Raw genomic sequence first — 22523 nt, 5'->3', positions numbered from 1 at the left:
CCTATAATAATAATAATAATAAACTACATAAAAAATTGTCTGCGCTCTCTCACTCCGGAGAAATAAAATACATAAATCGTATCAATTTGTGCCTCCGGTGATCAGCACATGCAGAAGTTTTTAGTTTTGGAAGTACCTGGAACCTCAGGCCTACGTCTCTATCAGACACCAGGGATCATGTTTACTCTCCTCACACTGAAGAAGCGACAGGATACCACTGAACTGAGACAGCTTGATACCAGACACTCCCCCCGCAACCCGCCCCCCATCGCGTGCACACACACACACACACGCACGCACGCACGCACACACGATTGACCAATTATGGTTGGGTATAAAGTGACCCGCTGAGCTGCATGTCTAATATTCTAAGGCTCACAGTATAAACAGAAACATCATCAGACTAATCATTAAGCAGATCCTGACACTGTAAAATTAATAACAAAATATGATCATTATTTATTATTATTTAATGAAATTAACACTTTTTCATTAGCTTTAAACCAAACGCACACAAATATGAATAATAGTCAGAAGCTAACTGGATCATTGATTTGTTTTGCTAATTCAAACTTATTTATTTCAAACAAAATACTTTTGATTGTTGGAATAAATACTTAATATCAAAACAGTCATATCTTCTTATAATGGCAATTTTTATTTATTTTTATTTTTTTCTTTGATCAATTTTTTATTATTTTCAGAACAGTACATAGTGTCGTGTGTTCTATACAGAGAGGGAAGATACTTACATATACATACAGAAATATTGAGCAAATAGGTAATGGGTCAAAATAAAGCATGTAAGATTAAGATAAGTTTGTCCCTCTGTTCTCAGTCATTACAACACAAGTACGAATAAAAGAAAAGTAAAGTAAAATACACCCCATCCAGCCTGAGGACCCCAGGAGTGGACCCAATAGGAAAATAATAATAATAATAATAATAATAGGAGAATAAAAAAAGAGAAAAGAAAGTATGGCAATAATATTCTAAAATTCCTATATAGTACAACTTATTAGTATAGTATTATACAAAATCCCTTTCCTTACCTCTTTTAGTATCCACACCTTCCACTGCCTTAATGAGAAAGGCAGCATTGGATTCTGTGTATTCAACAAACACCAACAGCAGCTTGAGCGACGTCTTCACCACCAGTCGAAACTACACAGAGAAAAGCACTGTTAATGCTGCTTTTTATAAAGTCACCATTATTAAGCACAAAAACCCATCAAACATCAATTGTTCAGGTAATGTTTGTGTTGGCTAACATAGGACGACAACTCTGTTTGGATCATTTAGTCAAAACCCTTTTCCTGTATGAGCTGTCTGGAGTAGTGTGATAAAAAGCGAGGACACGTTGTACTAATCAGCTGGATTAGAAACAACCCAGTGTGAAGTAATGAGTGATACAGACAATCAAATAACTATAGAAGGAGCAACATTTTCGACGCATTCCTGAGTTTATTGCTCTGACCAAAAACAAACCCTCTCCCAAAAGCTGCATTAACTGCACATGTGCTGCATGGCAGTGTTTGGCCACTAGAGGGCTGGAGGGACTGAAACAACCTAAGAGTTGCTTCAGTGTTGCCAAAGCACCACATTAATGAATTATAAATGTAAGTTGCAGAGTTGAGAGAGCCGCACTGATGTGTGCATGGTTCACACTTCTTACCTTTGATCCCACCAGAGTGTACAGCCACTGCACTGTTTCATTGTTAGATATGAGGCCGTTCATCCCGTCTACATACAGCATGATCTGTCCAAGGGCTGAAAATAAACAATACAAGAGAAAAAGAGGAACATTTTGAGCATTTTTCACTATATTTGTTGATATATCCTTTGACTCTTATAAAACATTCAAAGATTTTTGTTTTAATGTTATTTTTTCCAATGCTATTTTGTTTGTTTAGAAAACTTTTGCTTCAAAAATGTTGCTGTAGACTTTTCACTTAGATGCATTTTAGTTGTAAACCCTGAACGCAAAATAAAATGTTTGGTAAAAAGTTGAACTGGAAAAAATATATGATATATTAGTGTTTTTAATCTACTGAAAGCCAAGGCACACCTTAAAAGTTTCCCTATTGTGTCGCCTGGTTCGCAAACTTTTTCTTTTGTACCCCCATTTTAAAAAGGAAAAGAAATTTACATCTTTGTATCTTGGCTCAGTATTGGTCTGGCATAACTTTCAGGTTAGGCAGTTATAAATAGAGGTGTCCCGATCCGATATTGATATCGGATATCGGTCCAATATAAGCCAGAAAATGAATAACAGATTTCATCAGACTGCATCTAAAATCTCCAATATATATTATATTAAATTTATTCAATTGTAGAATACTGTAGATATTATGTTGAAGGTTAAAATATATGTTAATAATAAATGTGTCAGTTATTGTCATACCTACTGTTGCTGACTATTGTTCTCTGTTTGAGTAACATCACGAGATCAAGCCTTTTCTAACATTCCACACTACAAAATAAGTCATAAAAGTATGTATGATTAGTGCTGATATTGTATCAGGTCGATATCGGTATCGGCCAATACTCAAGGATGCAATATCGGTATCGCATCGGAAGTGAAAAAGTTGCATCGGGACATCCCTAGTTATAAAGATGGATGGAAGGATGAGAGATACTAGAACATGAGAAGACATTTGGTTTGGCAGGTTTTTGGTCAACATTTAAAAACTACCTAAAAACACAAATGTTCTGCTTAATTAAAACACTTCCTTAAAACTATGTGAAGGATCAACAATATTTCTGCAGTATCCTCACATCAGAACAACTAACTACTTCCTTTAAGTATAGTGAAAACAGCTGAGGAGGGAATATTTGAGCAGGGATTCTCAATCACTGCTGACAGGACTTCTATCCTAAACAGACAGAAATAAGTGCATAATATGAGCCAAGGGATGTCAATGTAAGAGCAGTAAAATATATATATATATATATATATATATATATATAATAATCTAGGCCTTCTGTTGCTGTCAGAGATGGGGGGACAAACCAGTTCTCATTCACTCTAAACAACAGTATAATGGTGTCACCCTCAACAGGATAAGGACAAGAGAGGGAAAATTAAAACCAGATCTACATCACTGTCGGATAAGATCATCATTTGCTCGCTCACGTGGCTCCCAGAGCAGCAGCTCCGATCTCAACACATACAGGAGTGCCCCATACTACACCCACTCAGTCACCCACTAACCCCAGGGACCTGAGCTCATGCAAAACCGAAAACACAAGCCCCAGTGTGTCCGTGGCCATCAACACAAAGAGAGTTAGTGCATTAACAGAAAACACCACAGGTTTGTTTTAAACAGATACTTAATTATAATGCCTTAAAGAGTAACTAAACCTGCAGAGGTTTTGGCTGGAAATTCAAAAAATGCCTCGATTATGGGCGAGACTCCTGGAGCAGTTAAGATACACCCAGTCTGTACTATAAAACCTCCAAAGAAACCATTTATGCTATGCTAACTAGCTACTCAATACTCACTATACCTCTACCTATTAGGGATAGACCGATATGGACTTTTTTTTTTTTGGGCCGATGCCGATACCGATTTTTTTTCCATCAGCCTTAGCCAATAACCGATACGGACTGCCGATTTTCTTGAGCCGATATTTGGAGCCGATACTACTTTTGCTCCATCAATTTACAAAAAAAAATTACACAATAATGATAACAAATGGTACGAGTCTCAATTTTTTAAACAAAAGGAACATTTATTGAAATGAACAAAGGTAAAGTAGAACGACAAAAAGTAAAAAAAAATATTGAACAAATATTAATAACAGGTGATGTAGAACAAGAACAAGTAAAAAATATTTAACAAATATAAAAAACAGGAGATGTAGAACAAGAACAAGTAAAAAATATTTCTACTCTCTGTAAATAATGCGAGTCGGTGAACGCAGCAGCCCGCATCGGTCGACACTGATTCACGTATAAAAATGCAAAAATTGGCCAATAATATCGACAACATTTCATTGTAATAGCTGGAGTTCAACCCATAGAGGACAGTCACTCATACATTTTTACAACCAAATATGCCAAATTGGAGAACTTTCATCAAAATGTCAAGAGTTAGACTAGAATCAGTCAACAACACTACTTCATACCCAAATACATTTGTTTTCATCATAATAAAGTGTTTTTGGGGTTTAGTTACTCTTTAATCTACTGATTCACAAGGTCTACATGCTGCCCTCTCATGGGCACTCAAGGTACTGCAGGCTGTAAGAGGTCATTTGGATTAAGTACATAAAAGCAGATAAATATTTATATCAAATAGTGATAAAAATGTTTGTATATATTACAGGGGGATTATATAACCTGATAAAAGTCTCTTAACGAAGCGTGTGCTGCTACCTCAAAGGCAGTATTAGCCAACAATAGAAAAATAATTGAAGAACAGCATATACATGCATGCAGTATTGGTGCTTCTGGGTAGCTACTGATAATATATATGTTTTTCAAAATCATTTATAGTTTTGTTTGAGATAAAAAAAAAATTACACATCGTTGTTCATAAATATGAACAACGATGTGTTGTTCATATTTTTTTTGCATCATGTAGTAACATGATGCAAAAACCGATACATACTGTGAGAGTTCAAAGCATCAGATAATTCCAGATTGAAAGCCTTAGAGTTTCTGTCATTAAGTTTATCCAGCTCCTCTATGTGGGCAAGAACATCATAAATATGCTGTAGATGAGCCAAAATTCCCAGGTGCAGCTGCTGCGTGTACATGATGCATGACAGTGTGGGTGGACACAGTGCGTCTGTGCGCGCCAATGGCCCACTGCCACTGAGGCCACCAGCGCTAACAGTTCGTCTTTTATCAATCTGGATTAATTACTCCCAACATGTCAGGCCCGTGCATTCCTCACAGTCTGTTCCTACATCCAGCTCTGAGTCCTGACTCACTGCCGTCAGCTGCATGGACAGCATGGTGAAGCCAAAGATTAACAGAGGCTTATGAAAACATGATTAACCTCTGGGCAGGAGCTTGGCCACTGCTGGCAGAGACGTGACAGCAGGAAAGAGAGCATTTTACACGGCAGAAAGTGATATGCTGGTTGCAAAAACTCACAGGGCAAAGTAAGAAAAAAACGAGAACATTGGCGTGGCAGCCTCTTTATCAGTGCACCTGTGTTTAAATGTAGACATTTGCTCTTTAGTGTGATGCGCTTTTCAGGAATGTTTATTGAAAATAGAGGCGTTAAAAAAAAACCAACCTAAAAAAGCCTCAAACTAGAATTTAAAAAGTGCAAATGTTGAGCTGCTGACAGATGAGATGTTATCTGTCAACTACCAAATGAAATAACTTGGAGATCCTTTTGACATGTGATGATGACAAAAATATGTATGAATATAAGAAACGGGTAATTAGTAGTGCTGCTTATTGAAGCTGCATTGGAACTCACGCCACCATTGACTTCATTCCAATTTTTTAAAATTAGACGTATCATTTTACATGTGAAGATTAAGTTCATGTATTTAAAACTATTTAACATGAATTGGCCTTAAAATCTCTGTAGTCTGAATTAAAGCATCTTAAAAAATACAAAAAGAGCTCTACTGATTGGTTATCATGGTGGTATAAAGTTTAGCACTAGAGCCTTACAGGAAGAAGGCCATTGGTTTAATTCTCAGAACGCACATGGGTTATTCAGTGTCAGGGTTGGGGTCAATTACATTTATAAATTAGAATTGTGTCTTCAATTATCCATGTTCAATACAACTTCATTGCGATTAAGGTGAGCGCCATGAAATTACAATTATCATTTTTCGCCTAAAAGTAAATTACAATGACGTTGAATTAGTAAATTTCAAATACAATTAATCACAATCACTGAGTCTTTAACAAATAAACCCATAAAACGTAACCTTCCTCTTGTGTTAGCTTTCTGTTAGCATCTCTTATGATAACCGGTTGGTTTACCCATATTGTAAATCAACTGTAAAATACACTAAATAATATCATATATCGGTTAATTTGTTTCTCATCTCTTGGTTACCTTATTAGGCTTCCTAATCAATGAAAATGTTGGTATTAATATATTTGGTGTGGGCGTCTGACCTTTTTTTCTGTCAGTATATCGCTCGATTTAACATTTTATGTGGTAAAATTATCCTCAAGAAAACTCACAGCTAGTGGGAAAAGTTGATATGAAACATATTTTAATAATTGATACATATGTGTAAGCCACAGAACTGTTACACGGTTCACCATGTTTTGAGTTTACATTGTAAATGATATAATGATATAATGTTTTTATAGAATCTCAAGCCAATTATAATTACAAAGTCAATTATCTGAACCATTAGAATTCAATTATGATTACAACAGCAACAGATTTTTCAGTTTACAATTACATTATAATTGTGATTCATTTTCAATTACACAATTACCATTATAACTGAACCCAACCCTGTTCAGTGCAGTGTTTGCATGTTCTCCCCATGCTTTCACGTGATGGCCCACTCAGTGATAGGGTTCCAACATAAACCATCTAATCCAACACGTCATTTTATTGTACAGAATGCTTTTTAATTACATTAGAGCACTTTTACTTTATTCATTTGATTATCCTTTAATGTAGTCATTTTGATAATCACAGAAATAATTTGTGTCTGATAATTATTAAGATATTGTTACATTTTCTAATTCTTTAAAGCGCTCTGTCTTCTAAAAGGACTTGCTGTTTTCTTCTGAATGAAAAAGTGCTGACAACGCGCAGTAAATTGGACAGTTTATCTGGAGTGAGTTTGATACTTGAACTTAAATCTACAGCAAGCTGTCTCATTGTTACACCGTAGTGGATATCTGACACTGTGGGTTCAGAGCCAAGATTTTTTTTTTTTTTTTTCTTTGCTCACATCAGTTTAGCAGGAAGGTTCAGAAAAGGTGCACGAGGATCCTGGAGGAGTCTGCATATAGAACTCCCTTCACTTCAAGCGCTGGTTTGGGTCCAAAAATGTGGGCCTCCATTCACATAATCACGAGCAGCTTTACAATACCTCACACAAAGTACAACAATAACAATCGCTGTGTCCTTTTGCATGTGTGTCACGTAATAAGCTGCTGGCAGATAATGAGCAAAGTGCAGTGATTAGAATTTAGATTGAACCATTATGAAAGAAGACTGCCAACCAGGAAAGATTTATCTTAAGCACAGTTTAGAAGTGTTCAATGAGCAGCCTGGCATCTGTGCAGCACTCTCACACAGAACCTCTTTCAAGAGATCACACCCCTTTATTTTGGGGATTACATGGAACAATTGATTGATGTGATTACAAAAAGGAAGCTACAGAGGAGAACCACAGACCTTCACACTGGAGTAGACGGATCCCTTTTCCCGTGTCTGAACTAAGAACTCAGAGAGAAGAACAAACTTAAACAACTAAGGTCTGGTGGAAGTGTTTCTACAGGCCTCTCCCGCTCAAAAACCACAGCAAATTATCTTCCACAGCCCCAGGAATGTGCAGGAAGGGCTGCTCCGTGACCAGCGCTGAGGTGAGAAACCCTCTGAGGTCTGCAAGGCACTACCAACAACAAGCAAGCTGGTTCACACATAGATGGATAAAATAGACAACTTTATCTGTAAAGAAAGGGAGAAAAATCCACTGGGATTTTCCACAGTCAGTCTGTCCACTCCCCACTCTGCCCCTTTGGTTTCATTTACATTTTGGAATTTATCTAAACTGGGTCAGCCAAACTGTCTGTCAGCATGCAACATTTATTTTACCAGGACTTTAGGATAGGGGCCAAATCTCCATCGCGTACAATGCAACTTAGAGCCTCTTATCTTGTTATGCTCTGCATTAGCCAAAAGCCGTCCTCGCGGCTTTAAAGCGTGCCCCACACAAACTGGGCGAGCTTTTCTGCAAAATGTCTGGCAAACGCGTTTATGTAGATTCTTCTTTTACTATGTCACGACATTTACAGTAACTTTTTAGAAGTTTTACAACAGAGCAAAAAAAACTGAAAATGGTTTCTGGAAAAATGTGAGCAGTGGCACCTACGAACGCTTTGTACTGATCTGTGTGATTATTTTAGTCTGCAATCTTTACTGGTGGTAGCGAGCAATCACAATAAATAAAGTAAATGTTCATCAAACATGTGAAAACACTTGTAAAAATGTGTTTGGACCAACCAGAGAGACATGTTTTTAATGTAACATTATGTTAAATATACAAAAGATTCTACCCACATCCTTCCCACTCTGTTAAGTAAATATTTGAAATGGCTATAATCAATCTTTTGTTAATAACAGGGGATCACATGACTACTTGTTTGTAATGAGGGTTGTCTGCAGTGATGACCCAACAGATAAACACTAAAGTTCCTCTAAGCTCTATGGAGCTCCAAAGCGTTCACATTCTTCATGTTTACTTTTTAAGCCTTTAATGCTCACACAGCAAAAAAAAAAAAAAAGTCAATTTAACATAACAATTCCAAAATACTGACCTTTTCTGACCTAAATATACGTTTGCCAGCATTTGACACGATTAAATTTGAGTTAAGCCCAAACAAACTCCCCACAGACAAACAAAGCATGCAGTGGAACAACAGCTTCTAGGAAGGAAAGACTCTGGTTTGGAAACAAAACGCATTGTCTCTCTTAAAAAGAACCATTTTTAAAGATAGTCTTTGAATTACAAACAGCTGACAATTTAAGGCAGGGGTGTCAAACTCAAATACACAGTGGGCCAAAATGTAGAACTTGGACAAAGTCGTGGGCCAACATTAATATTTATGTGATAATCTTCTTCCAGATAACAATTAATGTTTTCATCAGGGTCCAAACAAGTTTTGCTTTGCTTTACTTTTAATATTTAATGAATATTTGTGTGTATTTGTGCAATATTTCAGTGGTTGCAATGCTTTCAATGTGTTGCAATGGTTACTTAATGCACTTGATTTTATGATGGCAGTGTGTAATGCCTGCAATATTTATGTATGCACAGACATTTTATTTTCATAGAATCTGTTCAGATCAGTGCTTAACCTGACACAATAGGATCTTTTTTTCTTCTTCTTATTTTTGTGCATTATCAGTAACTCAGGGTGATTTATCCTTAATGTTCTCACTTACAGTTGTTACAATGCTGTCATTATGTTGTCATGGTTACTTTGAGACTTCTACACAGTAGTTTCAGTGAAAAGAAACTTGTTGCACTTTATTTTATGATGGCAGTGTGTAACACTGCTTTTACTTTTTTTCAGTGAAAATGTGCAAAAACACTAATAATAAATAATAGATAGGATGTTTTGAAGCAAATAGTTTTGACTCAATTTGTCCTCTGAATGATCAATATCTTCTGATGAACATATACAGCAACTTGATTTTTCATATCTACGTTTAATTTTGAATATCGTATCGTGACCCAAGTCGTGATACGTATCGTATTGCAACATCCTTGCTAATACTCATCCCTACTCTCTATTGTTGTTCTTCTTCTTCTTCAAGTAAACTAGATGCAGCAGAGACATGTTGCTGCCCCCACAGGCCAGCAAAATAAGTATGGATGGACCCTAAATAGTCTATGGTTTAGAGTTGTAGACTATATGTATTTTTTTTTTTTTAAAAAAGGTAATTTCATGATTATGATGATCATATATTAGCCGTGTGGTTGTTGTTATATTTAGTTTGGTACCTGAAAAGCTCATAGAGAGTTCAAGTCAAATAAGTGGTAAGGGAGAAATTATTTTGTTCCTGATGATATATAAACTGAAGAAAATGTACAATCAAACATTTTTCAGAGTATGCATGCTACAATAAAAAAATAAAAACAAAAAACATTAAGTTATTTAACTTATAAGGGGAAGCAACACTGTCTGTGTATTAGTGGGAATGTGCTTCAGTGACTATATTCCTGCTGTGTTCCAGTTGAAATTATAGCTGCTGTGCAGCAATAGTTGGGGCCAGGCAATTTAAACATTATTAAACAGTTCTGAGCAAAATGACTTTCTGCTCAATATATGAGTTCTACAGCTGCAATGACAAGTCAATACATCAATATGCCAAACATATGTGTGATGGAACATCCTCTATGTCCCTGAGCTAATTAGCTAATGGAAATGTCACCTGTAGCTCCATTAATTATCATCTGTTAGTGTTTAAAGGTGCAATATGTGGCAATTTTAATAAGTAAAACAGACACCTCCACAATATCTGGTCTTGACCACTGAATGTACAGGTAACAATATTCTCTGCTACACCCCGCAAATGTTTTCGGTGGGCCCATGTGGGCCGATGTATATCGTCAGCTTTACATGTGTGATGCTTAAGCAGTTGCTTGTCAGTTGTAAACCTCACGGGTAGTGCACTGTATATCTGTTTGATGGATGTTTGTTACCAGAGATGGCCTAGTTCAGGAATTGCTCTGCTGTATGGACTTATACTCACCCATCCGGTGGAAAATAGGCACTACAGGTTGGCCGTGCCGGCAATATTTATTAATGTATATATAACTATGTAATCTAAAAAAAATTCACATAAGGACATGTTTCTTAACACTCAATTTTTTTATTTTAGGTATTTAAGACATAAAGTTGAAAATTCTACATACCGCACCTTTAAAGGCAGATTTCAACGGCTGTCAAAAATTCAGTTATTAAGACAATAATCTGAAAATACACAAATTGCATCTAGACAGCACCACACTTCTGCAGAAATATGCTAAAAAGCATCTGCAACTCGTAAAATTAACTTAAAACTGAGCTGCAGTAAGTTGTTAGAGCTTAATTTTAGCCTGTCACTCAATGAATTTGGTTAAAAAAAAGACATTTTAAATATCATAAAACAATCTGATCTAAAGAATCTCAGTCCCAAATAATAGTTTATGTAACCTAAGCGACAAAACCATACGTGATTCAATAAGTGTTAAAAAGTGTTTTTTGCAACAGGAGATGACTTGTATATTGAATTAGGCACCCGTTAAATCAAGGCTGTAGTTCAAATGTAATTCATTTAGCTAAAGAATACAGCAGGTGGGAGAAGAATAAGGGGAGAATGAATATAGGTCAGACTGCTGGGTTGAATTGGGTTCAGATGGAAGCTGCTCCTGTGAGGGCTGGAGGGGTCTGAACACCGAGTGGGACCAATCCGGAAGCATCCCGGCTCAGAGTTTAACAAAAAACATGACAAGCGCTTGGGCTTGTGTACAGGATGTTAAAATGACAGGCAGAGCGTATCCAGCAGTCTGTAAAGTACACAGTTGTGTGTACACTTTGTGCAGAGCTGCACATGAGGCAGTTTGAAAGCTGCTGATTTAATTTTCAGAGAAAGGCTGTGCTGGAAGTAAAAAGTGAATCTTACCACTGGACCCAAGAGAGTTGAAAGGTTGTGGGCTGCAGTCATGCGTAACGCTCATTTCCTAAATTTCCCCTCAGCAAACAAAACAATTTATGTCATTCCTACAGAAGTAGGACAATATGAGGAGTTGATATTCAACAGTTAAAACTTGCAGCGCTTATAATGAAGTTATAAAAAATGACTTCCTTTAGCTCAGCCTTTAAGAGAAATACCTTAAGATCATAACGCTTTTATGATGAAACGTGTTAAATACAAAAACCACTCAATCTGATTCTCATGAATGTGTATTGTCGAGTTGATGACTGTTTTTGACTTCCCAACGTGGCAGCAGGAGGATCAGCAGGCCTTAAAAAAGGTACAGAAAACATGCACATGTTCCCATGAGATCTCATTACAAACCAGGAGTTTCTATTAGTGCGACGAGGGCATTCCTGGAGATCTCCCTGAGAGCTCAGGCACACACGTGTGTCAGCAGTTCCTGCGTTTCCCTCTCAGATTTCCTTCATCCTTCAGGAACAACCAGAGCATTACTTTACCTCCTAGAAAACGTCATTCGACAGAAATCACAAAAACAAGACACGGCCGCACACATATATTACCTAACGTGTGTGACAGACAGAGAAAGGGAATGTTTATCCAGACTATGGGCCATCATAAAGGTCTACACCCCAGAACAGACGACCTATAACATAGCCAGACAACACAAGAGACTGTTTCCAATAAGAGCTTCCAGCGATGCTGTTAACCCAATCATGCCTGGCTTTTTACTCAAAGCTTTGTACTACTGTCAAAACAATAATCCAGATGCTAAGTCTGGGGCACTAAAAACACTACTCCAGTGAGTAAACATGTCACCTTCAGCTTGACATCAGCTATCTTAGATCTCTTCTTGGTTTAATGTTCTTAGGTCGATTGAGTGATGGTAATGTATGTAATGTAAGTTTGTTGTACCAATTCTGTTCCCACTGAGAAACAGAAAAACAATTTAACAGAATGGTTCCTCTATTTCAGATACACTTGTAGCTTTAGACCAATATGTCATAAGACTAAAAATGGCAGTGTGTTATATCTGGAGCCCTGTCGTAGGGTTCAGACACTTTAAGAGGCAATGAAACACTTGACTGGAGCACATCTCCCTTTTCCACTGAGGCCTGCTGAGCCCTTTCCTCTGCAAAACAGGAAGTCAGTGTGCTTCAATTTACAGCATTATGACAGCCATGTGAGGAGAAAGAGTAGAACTTGAAACAGTAGCAGGAAAAGGAGACAGACAATAGAGAGAGGAGTAAAAAACGAACAAAGAAAGAGATAAAAGTGTCCATTGATATATGGGCATGACTGATCACTGTAAAGTTCCTGTGAATCTATCTGTGAAAGCCATAAACTTGTAATGCTCAGACGTACCAGTGTGTAATCCTATAATTCACAGCAGTTTGGAATGAGATACGGTCTACTGGGTATAAGCGCAATAAATAGGGATGTAGCGATTCACTCAACTCCTAATACGATTCGATTCACGTTACTGGGTTCACGATACCATTCTCTCACAATTTATTTTACAAAATGGGACTGTAGTCAAATGATGACTGAAAAATATTCCTTTATTTTTTTTGGGAAAAAAACTATAAAATGCTGTACTATTTTCCTTTTATTTTCCATTGTCAAAAGAATCCCTTGATAAACTATTCAAAACAATGCAATTTAACTAAAAATAAATCTTGAATAAAATAAAGGAATAATACAAATGAAGAAGAAGCCTATTAATTTAAATTCTGGTTCTATAGTAAACAATGCCAAACTGCATAATAGTTCTTTTTCTTTTTAAAAGTGCAACTGAAAATGTATTTGGGCCTTAACAATTGGACTTTAAAAAAAACAGTCTGCACTGTATTTACGTCAGATATTTGTTTGGACCAGCAGAGGGCGCTGGTAATCCAGTGGTCGGTTGGCATGCAGCTATTCTTTGCAGTGAAGAAGAGATGCTATGCTGGCAGACAGAGCTAATAGTAAAACATGACTTTTACAGATATTCACGTAATATTACAGATATTCTTTTGGTGCTAAAGGGGTAAGGAATCATTTATGAACATGTTTAAGAGTAGAAGGTGACCAGAAAGAAAGTAGTAGCAGATTCTGCCCACCGACAACGCTTCTGGACGAGAAAAGGATAAATATATAGCGCCCTCTGCTGTTATATTAAGTACTGCGATTCAATTTTCACAGAATCGATGTGAACCGTGATACCTACGAATCAATTTTTATCTGCCTTACAATTAATCGTTACATCCCTAGTAATAAATGTTAAGTAGTAAATGTTTTAAAAAAGGATAAGAAGGCATGACTTTTTCAATAAGAGGCTCCTGGTTTCAGATCAGATCAGATAAACTTTATCAATACATTCAACGCAGATAGAGACATGCCAATGACTCTTGTATTGGTAAAATACCTATAATACAATAAATAATCTTTAATTCCCTCTTTGGCAGTAGAGTACAGTACCAATGTGGCAGTAAAATACCTATGATGAAATAAGGTACTTGTTAAAATACCAATATGGCAATAAAAAGATGAATCACATTAAAATTCATGCAAGGTCAAAGAACCCCCTTGTTAGAACTAACAGTGTTGTTTGTGTAATGGAGGTAAGGAGGAAGGAGAGCTTATAGTGATTACTTCTATATCTTCTGGCTCTGAACCATCTTCCAGAGGTCAATGGTGTCCTTCAAAAAAAGTTGTGCCTGTTTATAACAACAGTCTTTTTTGAAGACAGAATAAAGTGGCAGGTAACTTTGCTTGCCAATCACTTTGATGGCCCATTTTAGCAGTTTTTTTTCAATTTTGCATTTACATTGAAAAGAGTCAAACCAGACAGCCATCCCATATGTGATCAGACTTCCAGCAGGAAGGCATTCTGTAGTTTCATGCAAGTTTATTGGTAGTATTCCTTGATTTGGTGCCTAAAGCTCAGGGAAACCTAGCTGTTTTCTATCACATTATATACTGTACCAGTGACTGTGTGATACAGTATAACAGCCACTAATGGGACCATGTCTTTTCATTCTGAACATACCAATGCAGAACCTTTTGTGTTTTTAACACAAGCCGTCAGTTGTTGAAATGACATAAAGTCATTTAAACTTGGATAAAGTAGTAATTATAAGTTTCTTTGTTGTTGTTTGTTATTCCTATGCTGTGCCAAGACATCACTTTGTTGTAAATGATGCTACATAAAAACCAAACTAAAATGGAATATCGCTGTGGCTTGAAGCTAATGTTTTGGCAACAACAGCATAAGGAGGGAGGTGTAGAACGGCCTTTGAGAAGCATATGCAGACATGTAACAAAGAACACGGAAAGGAATGTCAACACAGAATACTTCAAAGCAGGGAGTCATTTCTACAAGTCGACTGTGATTGGTTTGTCTGTATAATCTGTCCTCTGTCTGATAATCCCAAGTGCCCATTTTATTATAAATCCTAGAAAAAGAGCAAATCATTTGGAAAAACCTGAACTTGTTTTAACAACTCGTCCTCCTATTTTGTGTCAAAGAGTACAGAAAAGGTTCGCGCCAACTGTGGATTTTTCACTTTTAGCACAAGCTGTTTTTATTTTAGAACTTGGAAGCCCTTAATCTCCTGTCAGCAGTGATATGTTACTGTTTGAGACAGAATCTCGTGAAGAGGTGTACAGTATTAGAATGTCTAATATCTAATTATAGGTTATATTATTAGGCATAGCTTTTGGATCAATATGTTTTAAATCCTTTCATTTCAATTTAATCTTTGAACCAATGATATACAACAGGACTGTGCCGAAGATAAGAGTCTATATTTTATCCCAAGAGTCAACCGAGTCTTTCTGCCAATCCTAAAACTAAAATTTATTCTGACTGGAAAACAGTAAAGTCCTTTTTTAAGAAACCTGTCATGCAATATTTGAATCCAAGAATGTGAGGGATGCAGGAATGTGGTTTCAATGGGAGCTGAAGGTTTGTTCTGTCTTTACCTTACTTTTTACTAAAACATTTCATACCATATGTGAAGTTTATTGTGTTATCTCTGGTAAAGTTGCCTTCCCCACGGAAGGCCCTGTGAAATTTATATACTTTTTTTAATTTTTCAGTGCAAAGATGTGTTTGTGTGTTTTGGCAAAAAGATCACGTTTGAGTTAAATCCATGATTTCTATTTTAATTTATTGCGTAACTTGTGTGTAACTGTAGTAGTATCCACACATCCACCCATCATCCATCCATCCATCCATCCATCCATCATTAATAAACCTTTCTCAGGCCAACCAAAAGACAAACACAGCTCCAAAGCAAAGAGGTGTGACGGCCTCCTACAGACAGGACAAGCTCAGCTGGAATCTCTTGGTGCACACACATGGTCAGGCCTCCACCCTATGAAGGAAGCTTTATCAGGTTGCTTGTTAAAAATGTTGTTTGTTTTTTCTCAGCTTACATTCTTCAAAATAACTTTGTGGTATAGCACCCGCCCTACTGCAGGCCTGTTCACAGCCAAGTAACAATCTTACAATGACTATTCCTCTCATTTTTATAAACAAGATGTCTTCTAAACCTAGAGCTGGATCCCTCTTCCTACCCGCAAAGAGTTACAGTATGCCCTTCATGATTACCTCTGCCAAGGAGGTAATTGGCATTTATTTCTTTGTCTGCAAACAGTCTAACTCAAAAACTAATAGTGTGTATAATCATAATACCATGATCAGGATCACATTAGGGTTGTACTCTCTGAGTGCTTATTTGTTTGTTTGTCTGTTTGTTTGTTAAACGATTTCAACAGATTTTGACACATTTTTACCAAAGATAGACCTTCGGCCACAGAAGACCTTCTTGCTGTGAGCACGTCTGCCTCACGGCAAGAAGGTCCTAGGTTCAAGCCCTGGGGTGGACATGTTTTCCCCATGCTTGAGTGGGTTTTGTCCGGGTACTCCGGCTACCTCCCACAATCCAAAGACCTGACTATTTGGTTGATTGGAGTCTCTTATTTGCCTATGTGTGTGTTTACTTGTGTGTTGCCCTGCGATGGACTGATTCCCTGTCCAGGTTGTAACCCCGCCTAACACCCAATGAGAGCTGGAAATAGGCACTAGCAGACCACTGTGATCGTGAAAAAAAGGGGCAAGCGGGTCAGAAAATGGATGGACGGATCAGTTTCAAAAATCGAAAAATCGCTATCTCAGCCAAAATTGACCAATCTTTAAGAAATTTAGTGTAGACTCAGTTATGTCTGGTTGGTTCCTCAATTACCCCGTAGAGTTCCATCCAGATCGGATCTGGACTGCACACTTTGTCATGATTTTATTTATCTTATTTTTTTAATGGGGGTGCCCATACACCATGATCAGGATCACTGATCCAGATAAATGCCAATATCTGGCAAAGAGGATATTTTGCGCTTGGCTGAGGTTTCTGAGTCTTCTTGTTTTAAGTGCAGCTTAAGAAGCGATAATGTTTTCCATCAGATACATAATCTTATTGCAGCTTTCATTACAGTTCGGGTACGTGTTAGCAATGAACTGCAAGCTCTACAGGAGGACCAGATGGTTCCGGCACCTCTCAATCGGTGACTTCACACCCTTCCATTTGATGATGTGATAAAAGCATACAAGCTTTCCCCTTGGCCAGAAATGCTCATTTCTCACAGGAGCTACGTCTTGGTCTTGAAGCCCTACAAGCCAGGTGTGAGGGGCCCCAAAGAGGGGGCCAGGCCCCAGGGAGGCAGACCCCAAAACTACCCACATCAATGATGGGGCGCTAACTGCCTACAGACACCTCCAGGGCTTTAGGGGGACAGCCTAAAAAAATAGGTAAAAAAATGTAAAGTGGGATGGTGTAGATTGCTCAGAAAGCTGCAGAAACAACCGTTTACAAGGAAGGCACTGTGCCACAGAGTTAAGGCTGCAAACCTGTTGCTGCAAACTGCAAAAAGACTGGGGTGCACATGTGAAGGAGATTTTTTTTTTTTTTCAACTACAAAAGATCCATAAGATTGATTTTATTTTTTTCTTGGAAGAGAGCAGGATTGTTTCATCGGGCGGTTTTTAATGCGCACCAGACAGATTGGTTCAAGGCCACATTCTTCATTTATTTTTTTTTAAACTGGCCTCAACTTGAAAGACAAAAAAAAGTCAAAAGTGAAAAAAAAAAAGCCCTCATGAGAAAAATCAGCGTTTGATAGTTAAGTGATTACTGCTTTTAATTTGCTTCTTGTCCCCCTCCTTTCTTGTACATGTGTGAAACAAACGATTTACTCTCCTCGTGGGAGCCCTTATGACATAGCTCCTCTTGGAAGACATCAACAGTGAAGCAGCCAGAGCTATAGAGAGAGGTTTCTGTTGGGTGGGTCATGGTTCCAGCACATGCTCAGCTTGTGTTCTCCAACACATGGTTTATAAGGATGGATGATCTACTACACTTTACATTTCCTCAGCTGCTCAAAAGAAATTTAGGTCAGGAGCAGAAACAGGTTAAAAGGCCTTTGGGGAAAGCAGTAGTTTGGTGAGGCTCTCATGATGAAGTAAAGACACATGAGTGGGAAACTAGTCCGCAGAGATGAAGTGATAAATTATTACATGAAAGAATGAATTCAGTTTTACTGTACTGCTCTGTTTTATCTGGGGTTTACTTGGATGTAGAAGTAAAAAAATAACAATAAGAGGAGTGAACAGATAGTGTCCCATCATTTTCGACAAAGTTTTACTAAAACAGGTTACAGTATATGAATCCGAATCAGAAATACCAGCAGGTTCACTGGTACGACATGCTACATTTTATGTATGTATGCAGATTTACTATGTAATAAAATATATATCTGAGTAAATAAAGGGTTGTTTTTCATACCAGGGTGTCAGAATACCTTTATCTGTTCTCTGCTTTTTCATTTACAATAAAATAATGGACAACTTTGAAAAAATAGAGAAGAGGTGATGATAAATTCACCTCAGTGTAGAAAATTATCAATGTACATGCATTTTAGAGCTTGATTTAAATGTGAAATACAATTATAAGTCAACTGTAATGATCTTAGTTTGATTTTTACCACAACTAAGCAAAGAAACAATGAAAATATAGTCATTTTTTACGAATATAAACCCCTATTGTGGCTAATAACGTGCAGTTTGCAGGTTCTCTAATGTGTTCTTTTTTTAGTTTTAAGTGTAACTCTGGGATTGTCACTGTTTTAAAGCTTTATTTATTGATTTTTTTTCCCTTTCCTTGTTTGCACATGCTGTCGAAGATCAACACTACATGAAGTGCAATCTTTTTACGACAGCAATGCATGTTCTTTTTTTTTATTGCAATTAAATAAATGAATTTATTTAATTGCATAATTGTGACCAACACCAGCCCTCCTGAAGGAAGCGTGAGAAAAACTTTATTAAAGGGAGAATATATATGTTAAAGCTTCATAAACTGGTGACAGTCTCCTATTAAGCCTGGATAGGTTCCAGCTCGCTGCTGGTTCTGAATGAACACCAAATAATGTGTGTTTTAATGACTCACCTTGAGTTTGCGTTCAGTGTTTTACTTTTACTGATTTCCTGACACAGTTATCAGTTTAAACTGTGGTAGTAACCAGTAAGGACAATGAAACCTTTAGTCTGGGATTGTGTGTTTAAGCCCTAAATTAGGATTCGTCCTTGAGTCATGTTGTCACTCACTGTTTGAGACATGAAAAAAATCTAAAAGAAACTTCACATCTCGCTATCTGTTCTTTTCAAACATGACTATCTGCCTCACCCGTACATTTTTCCTTTCAGGACTCAAAAACAAGATAAACCCCAAAATATTAAAACTCTCATTTTACCCTTTTTGTAGTTGATCTTCAGACAAAATATCACAATTTCAATATTTTTAAATAGTGGGCATAGAAAGTAGGACTAAATGGAAAACGACCTCACAGGTACATTAACGCTGTCTCAAAAAAGGTGGAAGCAGTGGCCATTGACTTTATGACTTGTAATATCCTGCTCCAGGTTTTATTGACCACTTAAGCATGTGAGAGCTGCCCCCTCACAGTAGGCTGTTAATGGTAGTGACCTTGGAGTGAGCGCTGTGGTCCTTTCTTACACTAAAACATGCTGTCGCTGCCTCTCCACGATAGAAACACACACAACCTTTCACCTCACTGACATGGGGCGGATAAATTACCCAGCTGGAAAACTCGATCTGAGGCCGACATTTGCATTTGTTTATCGTTTTTAAGTGTGTGAGTGTCGGAAGACAATCAAGCAAAATCATTGCGTTTATATAAACACATGTGGCTGTGGAAGGGTTGGTTTATGAAAAGAAAAGTGTTACCTGACTGATTACTAACATGTTTGGGTTGTAAATGGAGGTGTAAGGATAGATGGATGTGTTGTAGCGTGTCTGTAGCATTGCTCACCCCTGAGAATGTAATTCTGGTAGTTCTGGTCGGCTTCGGCTCCAACTTTTATCAGACACGTCAGTCCTTCAGCCACCACAAACTCATGCACCAGGTCCTTGTCATCCTAAAGAATATAAAAAGAATTAAAATACTAAAGTAAACAATATAAGTAATACTTTAATACTACTGACACTAGTACAGTACCCATCGGAAGTATGTGTTTGAAGGTTGGATGTACAAAGAGGAGTACATACTCTGTACTCTGTAGTGTTATAGGGTGCAAAGTAAATAGTGTGTGTGATTTCCCTGGTTTAATTCAATGGAACATGTGCATGATAAATGTCTTTGTTGTTTTTTTTATATATCTTTTATTTTGGTGTATTTTTCTGTAATGTATGTTTTTTTTTTTTATCATTATGTGTATTTTTGTACCTTTCTGTTGTCTTTTTGTGATTTTTTGTATAATTATTGTTTTTTATTGCCATTGTAGTGTGATTCTGGAGTCATTTTGTGTGTTTTTTGTATAAATATTTAGTTTAGCATAATTTGAGTCATTTTCATATCGTTGTTGTTGTTTGGCATGTTTTTCTGTGATATATGTTTTTTGGAGTCATTTGGTGTGTTTTTGGAGACTTTTGGTATATTTTTGTGCATTTCTGTTGTCGTTTTGTGTGCTTTTTGTATACATATTGTACTGTAATTAATTTACATATATCTATTATAGGTATTGACTTCAGTTTCATTCAACCAGTTTCATTCAACCAAGAACATATTAACACTTATTATCCAGCCAAAGTTCTAGAAGTGCCAGAGACTATCCCTGTTCACTCACAGTGAGTAACTATATTTCAGTTCAGGACAAGAACATTTTATTCCATTTTTTCAAATTTCATTTATTTTATATTCCAATTGTATATTTTTTTTCAATTACATTTTTATTTTTCAATTATATTTGTATTTCATCTTTTTCTATTTTATTTATAAATGCAGAATAATTCAATTCAATTCAATTCAACTTCATTTATACAGCACAAATGACAACAATAGTCATCTTGAAGCGCTATCAACATACAGTATAAAATTCCAACACATGCACAAGAACATGCATCATCTACAGTGGGGAGTAAAAAACTCCTGTTTAACGGGAAGAAATCTCCAGCATTCTATAGAACTTGCAATAAGTGCATGTTTAAAGACAAAATGAACATATAAATGAGAAACAGGAATGTCATTTATCAGACCGCTGTATGATTTCTCGCATTACTTAATGGGAAAAGACGTTTTACACTATAAGGAAATGCACACAGTGGATAAAACTCCTGCTGTGAAGGCAACATTCAACATTAAATGACAAAACCACCTGGATCTCCTCCACCTGATGATAGGGCTTTAATTTAACGCTGTGTATTAGGTTGTTCTACAGGTTTGAACTTTTTCTGATACGCTCCACTGTTCAGATGGAAAGGAGAGGAAGGCAGCTATAAACACTGAGGGGTGGTCAGGGCTCCTCTCTCTCAGGAGGCGCTCTAAGTACTTCCAGAACATCTCATACATGAAACTGTGACAGACAGTCCATGCATTTTTGCAGAAATATGCATCAGCATGCTAAAGAAACAGGATGAGCAGAAGCTCTATGACACACATTAAGTAGAAGTAACAGTGGCCACGTTTACATGGGAGCTTTAATTCCTCTTTAAAGTGGAATAAAAGTTAATTCCTCTTTAACCTGACCTTGTAAACACATAATTCCTAATGCTAATTTAATTCCGAATTAAAGTTAATTCCGAATTAGGTGGCTGGTTTATTCCGTTGTTAATTACAAATGAGATAATTCCTCTTTCTTGTAAACACTTCACTTGCCTAATTACGCTTTAAATTAATTCTTGTCGTTCTGCGCTTGCGCGACTTGCGGCGATGACGCGCGGGTGACGACATAATCCAAGATGGCGGCGGCCCGGACTCCAGCCAAGACTATTTAATAGGAGCCTTAAAAGACATGGATATAATGAAAAGAGTGGATGGGTGGAGGCATAAACACGCGGACTTTCACACGGACACACACGGACTTATTACACACACGGACCTCGGTAAACACGAATGGCTGGCACTCTGACCCGGAGGCGGAGTCAATGCGTCCCCGTACTGCATTCACATGCTGTAATATCACCAGTTTATCATTTTACCAGTTGTTAGAGCTACTGTCTTTACCAGGGAGCAACTATTTATTCCTGGTGACTGTTTTGTGGAGTTTTACTGGGCTTTTTACCAGTGATTAGCTCCTATCTCCCTTCCGCTTAGCGGTCCAAATTGAAACTGTGCGTCATTGTCGAGCTGCTGCTTCAAAGCTACAATAAAAATAAAAGTGAAAACAGTTCTCATGTGTGGTGTTCTGTGTTATAGCCGACAATTAAAGGTTTGTTGTGTGTTTTTCCTGATAGAAGTGATACGTCACGTTCTCCCCCTGTCCAATCAGAGCCTTCCTAACCCCCAGACCTAAAGCATAATAAACCTGTTTTCCATGTAAACCTCGTTCGGGAATTACCATTTCCATGTTAACACGAAGCAGAACATTTTAATTCTGAATATGTTAATTTGGAATAAATCATTCCGAATTAAAAAACATCATGTAACCGTGGCCATTGACATCCAGATAAGTGGGCATTATTACAGTAAAAGTAACACATTTTTGTACATTTGACTGCCATTTAACCCTCCTTCTCTGTGAGTGACTGCTCACTAGCCTGGCCCAGAGAGTGAAGTGTGACCTGAACGCTGCACAGCTGCCACGAAGGCAGA

General features: G+C 37.3%; 1 protein-coding gene across 5 annotated transcripts in view; it reads right to left on the bottom strand.

Annotated features, from left to right (window-relative positions):
- Positions 1-22523, bottom strand: part of fhod3b (formin homology 2 domain containing 3b) — a 104213-nt gene that overhangs the window by 25661 nt on the left and 56029 nt on the right. For 4 of the 5 annotated variants that reach the window (XM_028470821.1, XM_028470822.1, XM_028470823.1 and 1 more), the window contains exons 5-7: positions 19746-19851; positions 1676-1770; positions 1053-1164 (exon numbers count right to left, since the gene is read on the bottom strand). In XM_028470821.1, coding sequence (XP_028326622.1) covers positions 1053-1164; positions 1676-1770; positions 19746-19851 — 313 coding nt within the window. Of the gene's footprint in view, positions 1-136; positions 210-1052; positions 1165-1675; positions 1771-19745; positions 19852-22523 lie in introns of those variants that run through there. The other variant, XM_028470825.1, reaches the window with a different exon arrangement.

This window comes from Gouania willdenowi, chromosome 16 (genome assembly GCF_900634775.1).
Source record: "Gouania willdenowi chromosome 16, fGouWil2.1, whole genome shotgun sequence".
Lineage (NCBI taxonomy): Eukaryota > Metazoa > Chordata > Actinopteri > Blenniiformes > Gobiesocidae > Gouania > Gouania willdenowi.
This window is presented reverse-complemented; position numbering and strand designations above follow the sequence as displayed.